This window comes from Aplidium turbinatum, chromosome 1 (assembly GCF_918807975.1).
Source record: "Aplidium turbinatum chromosome 1, kaAplTurb1.1, whole genome shotgun sequence".
Lineage (NCBI taxonomy): Eukaryota > Metazoa > Chordata > Ascidiacea > Aplousobranchia > Polyclinidae > Aplidium > Aplidium turbinatum.
Window position 1 is genome coordinate 58,530,274 of NC_137472.1, and position 8,292 is coordinate 58,538,565.

Genomic DNA, 8,292 nt, shown 5'->3' on the forward strand with positions numbered 1-8,292 from the left:
ATCCCGACTGAAGCAAATGCAGCGCTTTGTGCTGTTCCGCTAGCGATTGCTACTGACTGAATAATTTAAAATGCACGTATTGGACTTTTCGAAATCTCGCATCAAAATGCAAAAACTAGAATTTAATTCTAGTGAAGCAGTGCCGGATCCAGAGAGGGAGCGATTGGGGCGATCCCCCTAAAGACATATACAACCAAGCAACCACACGGCATTTAACCGGCATTTAAAGATCAGTTATTCATTTTCATTGTAGATATGATAAGTAGTTGTTTTTCGTTACTTGATAAGGGCTAACGTGTGTATGGCCGAAAACGTTTGTAGCTTATAGTTTGTTCAATTTCTAATCGATTATGTTAAATGCCGTGTGGTTGCTTGGTTGTATATGTCTGTGGTTGAAGAAAGTGACCTCTTTACCAAAATTGTATCCCCCTAAAGGACACAGAAATTTAATATTATTCACAGTGTTTTTTTGCCAGGTTGAAGTAATGAAGACCTTCACAGCATTGTGCTTTGTTAATATCTCCCCTTCCCCCCAAGGCTACTTTTATTGGATCTACCCCTGAGTTAAAGCCAAGGTTGCCGAGATATAACAAAAATTGGAAATACAAAGTTTCTTTCAATAAACTTGGGATCTTTATCCCATTCCTATGCACGGAATAACTTCACTTGAAGAATAAACTTAATGAGCGAGGTTTAATTCAATAATCTAGGCACGGTTAGTTTTTTTAAGCCCAGCTGGTTGTAGCGCATACAGTTGTGGCGTCTGCCCCGTTAGCTCAGTGGTTACGCGCCCGGCTCAAGATCACGCGGCGCTGGTTCGACTCTCAGGGTATGCGCTTGAGCAACGCACGTAAAAAAACTGCTCTCCATTCAGCAGTACCTAGTAAATGAAATAATTTTCCGGCAACAACATTTTAATGATCGGAAACTTCATTCTGCCAATCTCGGTAACCGGTCATGCATCAAAAGCCTCTACACTACAGAGTCTACAAGTATGCGAAACTACCAGGAATAACCTATCAAGGCTTTGTCAGTCCGAGGATAGACATTCAAAAATCAACCAAACCAACATAGGCTAACAACTTGATGTTTTCGTCCGTGTATTGATTGCAAACTTTCAAGGCCCCCGGGTTGTGGCGCATATAGTTCAATCAACAAGGGTGTTAGTCCATACATGGTCCGCCTTGTCACTTTGGTGTGTAGTGTGTTGCATGCAGGGCACTTATATTTTGTTTATATAAGATCAATGCCATACAGAAGTTTCTTGACATTAAAAAAATTGTGACGTCGGTCACTTATGATTTAACATTTTGAATTTGATTGTCTTCAGATTTGATTCATTACATAACAAATACGGAACTGTAACGCGACAATGCCTGAGAAGAATATAAGCAACATGAATGGGAAAGAAGTGAAGCAGTTGTTGAAGGACATGGTGGATGGAAAAATAAGATATTGGGAATGGAAGAAAGGAAGACAGTATCGTTTGAAGTTCAAAGGCAACACAATCGTGATCAAACCGTATCCAACGGACCGTCAGCCTGGGAATGGGTTTGTGACGTTTGTAAACGAACGTGGAGACAGGGCCTCTCCAAGATGGAACGATTTGTATGAAACTTTACAAGACCCACGATTTCCAGCATATTATAGAAACTTTCTAGCTAACTCCATGTCTGAGTTAGGAAATGTGGATGTGACCCAGAGTAGGTTTTTTCAAGCCGCTTTTCTGCTCAACTTTGAAGTGGCGCGGAGAGTGGAATTGAATTCCGACATTCCTGACCGCGACGAGACCGAAAAAGCGATCAAGAAATCTTTGCAAACAAAGCAATATCTCAACCTGATGTTTATGTTTTGGCACCGTGACTTCAAAGACAGACGAGAATCTTTCAACAAAGTTATGGGGTATTACAGTAAGATTCGTCTAATTCGTCAATTCGCCTTATTCGTCATATTTTTGTCGGCCTCGACAGAAGTCGTTAGTGTTTTGACCTGTTTGCACAATTTGTCACTTTTTTCTAATCCTCTTGAGGTGACGACTGACGAATTTGACGAATTCTACTGTACTTTGAAAAGCTTTACCAATAAACTTTAAAAGCAATTCAGTGAATCACTCTTTCAATCTTTATTTGATTCGTTTTTTGTTTGATCCATTGTATGCGTAAAAGCGTTTGCTTTACCAAATTAATGAACACTTGCACTAGGAAATGAAATACGGTGTGGTGGTGGTGCCATACAAGCCAATAACATATCCATATCTAACCCTAACTCATTCAAAAACTATGTAAAGCAGGGGTGTGCAACGTGCGGCCCGCGGGCCAAATGCGGCCCGCGAAGAAAAATTGTGCGGCCCGCGAAGATGTGCCAATTTTGAAATGCCAATAAAATAGGTGTGACAATAAATTTGAATAGCAGTTTTCTTTAGAAAATTATGCGTCTTGACTTATTATGTCTGCCAAGAGATAACCCCTAATAATGCCATAAGAATAACATAAAAAAAACAACACATTTTTGTTCCTGCAACTACTAGAAACCATATGTTAAATAAACGTGCGGCCCGCGGTTTCACCCAGTTATTTATATATGGCCCTCCTGTAATAAAGGTTGCACACCCCTGATGTAAAGCTTTCTGATAAATTTGATTGTATTACTTGATGGTATATTACACTAACTTGAACTATTGTGAAAATGTGAGGGAGATGTCAAAAGACGATTTGTAGACGTTGTAACAGTATAATCTCATAAAAGTGACCAAGAGCTTGATAACATTGATAACAAAAATAGTAGAGATAAAGTTCACCATGATGACGCGAATAATTTTATCTTATCAGATCCTTTAAATAATACAGTATTCTTTTGCAAAACATTTCTCATAAAACGAGTCTTATTTCATACTTGTTGAATCTTGAGGTATAGGCCTATATCTGATTTTCACGAGGTTTTAGAAGTTAAACATTAGAAGCAAAATTCAAACGGCATTTTTGTATCTTTTAGACAAAACAACGAAGTAGACTTATTGTCATGGTTCTTTAGAAGTGCATATCAACCCTGCCCAGATTTTAGTGAAGTGGAAGAAGTAGATGATGAAGAAGAGGATGGCAATGAAGATCCGAGGTTTGAAAGCGCATTTGTAAAATGTTTTAATGTACTTTTGTGTCTCGGTTTGTGCTCTAACTTCCCACTTAACCATCACCCTAAGATTTTCGCCCCTAGTTTGGGACTTAACGGCAAAACGATGAATCACTTGATAAACTTTGCAGCCAGTGATGAGTTGTTGAAAGCAGGGTTGCCACATAATGTTGGAGGATTTCGGACAGTATTACTCTAAAATTCTACATTTTAAGACCAATAGTAAAACAATGTTTTACTTATGGTCATGCACTTCACTGATGTGACAGAAAATTAAACATTGGCAAAATCAATGTCCGAATGATTGGCTAGCCATCGGACACACGAGAGGCAAGAAAGTTTCTAAAAACTTTGATTACACACAACGTAGTTTGCGGAGATTTATTGATACGCTTCAGCAATTGTACATTTTTTATAATAATTCATCAAAAGTTATTATGGAACGAAAACTAATCTAGTTGTAATAGCGTTTGTTTTCAATAGGGACTCACTTCCCACCCTAAAAAAAAAACATAAAGCAAACAAAAACAAGTTATATTTTTCACCGTTTTAGCAAAAATTTCTCGCCTTGCTTTCCTAGGTCAATCAAGTTTAAACTGTAATGCCCTCAAAAAATTTTTGTAGATCTGCTGCTGGTAGCGTGTAGCCCTGAAACGAGAGCATAGTGCATGTCTTAAACCCCTTTTTTCATTTAGTTTTGTTTACAAAACAGTGAAACTATCTTGATGCTATTAGGCAAGCTATGGTCCACATCGTCAACAACATGTTCAGAGTTATGGAAACATTGGCTATTTCTGTTTGGTGAAAAACAGGTAGGATTTGTTCAGTTATTTAAATTATTTAATTGTTAAAATCATTCTTAATTACAAACACAGTAAATCCTTACCGATGTCTCATTTACCAACTTACTTGGTTCTAAATTCAGAAATGAGATCGGACTACACAGTATACTACATAAGATCTGGTATCGTAAAAGCCGTTGAGAGGATAATTGGTTTGGTTTGGTATTGAATCTTTATCCTCGTACTGACAAAGCCTTGATAGGTTATTCCTGGTAGTTTCGTATACTTGTAGAGGCTCTTGACGCAGGGCCGGTTACCGAGATTGACAGGGTGACGTTTTTCGGTTGTTCAAGACGGAATTGTTGTTACCGTGGAATTATTCCATTCACTAGGTGCCGCTGAATGGAGAGCAGTCCTGAAATGCGTTGTTCAAGCGCACACTCCGAGAGTCGAACCAGCGCCGCTTGATCTTGAGCCGGCGCGTAACCACTGAGATAACGGGGCGGACATTTAGGCAATTTAGGCCCGATTCAAGTAAGATCCTCGGCCCCCAAATTAAAACACTTCTAAGAACACGTCCTTATGTCTAACAAATAGGCGGTGGCTTCTTTAAGATCCAGGGTTCCTAAAACCATCCCGGATTTGCAAAGTGTTTTGACACTTTGAACATTCATTTACAAAATTATTGACTTCAAAGCGTTGTTGTTATTTCCTGTACGATACTTTCTGCTAGTTTGACAGAATTCGTTGTTAAATTGTGATGGACGATCGTACTATAGGGAGACATAGTCAATGTTAAAAACGTCTTAGCCCTACTAGCAGATGTGTAGCCTACGGAGTCAGGTTTTCTGGTATCCTGCTCTACTCCGACTCTATAAAGTCTGTGAATCTTTTCCTACTCCAAATGTTTTGGAGATATTTAGTTTACACTCCATTCTGGCAAAAAAAAACCATACGTTAATTCATTTTTTTTGTAAATTATAACTTATACCTCCGCTATTCCTTGTCGCAAATATAAAAGCATATTTGTAAATGTAAAAATCAATGTTTGGAAAAGTAAACCATAGAAGTACAGTACCGGTACACAAAAATAGTAACTGCGCCAGGTACAGCGTAAATAGTTGTACGCTAAAAGTATCATCTGGCAAAAATCAGACTCCTACTGGCTCCAATCCGACTCCTGTTTTTGCCAAGTATTCAGACTCGGCTCCACTCCGAATCCGGCCAAAACCTGAGACCTGGGTCCTAATTAATCTAAAACTCCGGCTCCTGTATACCTCTGCTCATTATAAAGTGATTAAAACTCAATTGTTATGATACTGCAATGCGTTTAAGTTTGCGTCTTACGATCTATCTCTGGTTAGTATTGTCAGCTCATCATCATTTTGGTTTCAGGCTTGCGAAAGGAAACGCCTTCACCAAGATCAGAAGATGTATCATGTTTTGCGACAGTTAAAGATACAAAACATTTATTCTTCTTTATAAGTTTTCACCAAGTCAAAAGTGTGTACCGTTTAATAGTTCTTGTACTGTATGTTGACAAGAGGTTTCAAGCAACATAGCCTACAATGAGTGGGATTGAAAAATATTTAAGTTGCTCACTTTGATTTTGCTTGTGTGAATGTGTGTATCACTTCAGGGTAAAATTCATAAATAATAATATCGTACTCAATTAAAAATTGGCTATAAATTTTATGACAACTGAACTTTCTTCAGTTCAGTTTAGTGATAGAAATTCATTAGCACAAAGTTTTAAGGTCCTTGGTGATTTAGAGTTTAGTTTGTTGTATATATGTATCGCTTTGCTGAATATACCGTATATGCGTATGCTCTATGCTCAAATGTATAAATGTGTAAATACTCAAATGTATATGCTCTTGCCACGGCTAAAGTGATCTTAAAATATTTCATAAACAGACTTGACAAAGGTCCCAACAGAGAAATTTTTTCAATGTTGTACACACAAAGTCATAGCCGATTTTTAAAGGACTTGAACTTTGTTTACTAAGATATAAGAGAAAATTTTCTTTGAAATGCTTTATACGTAGCTTGCATAAAAAAATACAATATATTTTGAACTAGCCGATCTGGTTAAAATTCAGTTAAAAAAAAAGAATCCTTGGGTTGATAAAACCTCTGATAAAGTATTCCTGTCGGTTTCTTATACTTGTAGAGGCTTGATCCACTGACGCAAGCCCGGTCTCCCAGATTGACAAAGTGAAGTTCCCGATTGTTGAAGTGGTATTGCCTGAGAATTATTCCATCCACTAGGCGCCGCTGAATAGAGAACAGTCTTGAAATACGTTGGTTAAGCCAAGCACACCCCGAGAGCCGAACCTGCGCCGCTTGATCTTGAGTCCGGCGCTTAACCATTGAGTTAACTGGTGCGGACTGGTTGCTGAAATCTTCACATGGATGCACTGAGAAAGTTGCTTGGAGGCTTAACTTTGGCAGTTTGGTATATTTGCAAAACCGTTGAATCACTGACGCAAACCTGGATACCAAGATGTGACAGAGTAAAGTTTCCCATTTTTGAAGTCTTGTTGTTGAATTTATTCCATCCATTAGGTGCCACTGATTGTTGAACTAACCTTAAAATGCAAGACGAGAGTGGAAGCCCCGATAGGTCAATTGCTTAGCGCGTGACTTCTGGAACGAAGAAGCTTCAATATCAAGCGGCGCTGGTTCGACTCTCGGGGTGTGCGCTTGAGCAACGCACGTTAAGGACTGCTCTCCATTCAGCGGCATCTAATGGATGAAATAATATCCCGGCAACAAGACTTCAACAATCGGAAACTTCACTCTGTCAATCTCGGTGACCAGGCCTGCGTCAGTGATTCAAAGCCTCTACAAGTATGCGAAACTGCCAGGATTAAGCTCTGCAGGAAGCTTTCCCAGTCCGAGGATAAAGATTCAACAAATCAATCTTACAATGTCTTCATTAAAGAAATAAAGGAATGGTTGTTGTAAATTTACTGGTGTCGATTTCTCAAACACGATTTCTTTATGACCAGTATATTTAATGTTCCATATCGCGGACTTATGCAGAAGTGTAATTGAATCAGAAGTAACTTAATGGTTTTGTTTTTCCGCGTTATAATGTCTGCAGACGCAGGCAGTTAAACCGAATTGACTTCAGTTCTAAAGATTATACCGTATTGCTGCAGTGGAAGTGGAATAAAGTTATTTTCTGCTTGTCACTAACTAACTTGTATTTCCGATGAAAAAGATATTTTAGGACTAAAGTGGTTTGTCGACTGTTTAAGGATTGTACCACCACACAAATGTGAGTAAACGTATTGGATTCAAGGCAGAAAAACACAGCATATTGTGATGGGGAGGCAAGTAACCAAGTAAACAACTTTTCCAATTTAAAAGGTAAACAAATTGAATAATACTCTACGTGTGGTAAGATTGTAACAACGATAACTTATACTACCTTATCTTGTCTTCCATAGTTCCAAAGTTAACATTGTGGCCAAAGTGAAAAGCCCTAGCTCACGCAGTAGGCTAGCGTTCACAAGGGAATATTCCAGGTCCAGGATAATTCTAGGAGCCCGTGTGTTTTCTAATGGACGGCCAAAATTCGGCCGAATTGTTTAATTTTAAGTGAAAACCAGCAGACTTCATATTTGATAGGATACTATTCGTACGCTATCCAGTGGATGGATTAATTCACAGACAAAAACTTTTTAACAAGCAAAATTTTACTCTGTCAAAACTCGATGACCGGCCAGCACTACTGGTTCAAGGCCTTTACAAGTACGCGAAACTGCCAGGATTAAGTTCTCAAAAAAGGTTTCTTAGTCCGTGGATAAAGATTTTTACAATCATCGCAATAGGCTGTAGCTAACATTTTCAGTGCAATTATTAATGCATCTCTCAAGTTGGCAAACGTTTAAGCTTTTCAGAAATTTCCCTTTTTTGTATAAATAAAAAATAGATTAATCATGCGTAACGCCAAACAACACATTATCTAATGTTTGCTGTCAAACTCTTTGAACGTTCTATGTTTATAAGTTATATGTTTAACTATAAGTTATATGTTTAAGTGGTGTCTTGAATGTGATCCACCTGAGGAAAAGTGTATATGTCCATGGCAATTGAATTCTAAATGCTAAACATGTTTGGTTTGGTTTTGAATCGTTATCCTCGGACTGACAAAGCCTTGATAGGTTATTCCTGGTAGTTTCGCATACTTGTAGAGGCTTTGGACACAGGGCCGGTTACCGAGATTGGCAGAGTAAAATATGTTTGCTATTTCGCTATTTGGAGTGATAGAATCTAATTCTACTATATTTCAAAATATCATGAAATATATTTTGTAGACCTGAAATGTTTCACAAATGCCTTAATTTGAAACATGTTGACTCTCGTGGTGGAA

General features: G+C 38.2%; 1 protein-coding gene across 2 annotated transcripts; it reads left to right on the plus strand.

Annotated features, from left to right (window-relative positions):
- The first annotated feature begins 1,336 nt into the window (after positions 1-1,336).
- On the plus strand, positions 1,337-7,066 carry LOC145778341 (uncharacterized). 2 transcript variants are annotated; one of them, XM_082589812.1, is made up of 4 exons: positions 1,337-1,902; positions 2,992-3,111; positions 3,839-3,938; positions 5,304-7,066. In XM_082589812.1, the coding sequence occupies exons 1-4, from the start codon at positions 1,373-1,375 to the stop codon at positions 5,391-5,393; spliced, it is 840 nt and encodes a 279-aa protein (XP_082445938.1). In that variant the 5' UTR covers positions 1,337-1,372; the 3' UTR covers positions 5,394-7,066. The 2 variants fall into 2 exon arrangements, with proteins under 2 accessions (XP_082445938.1, XP_082445946.1); XM_082589820.1 differs by having other exon boundaries at positions 3,862-3,938.
- Positions 7,067-8,292: the final 1,226 nt, after the last annotated feature.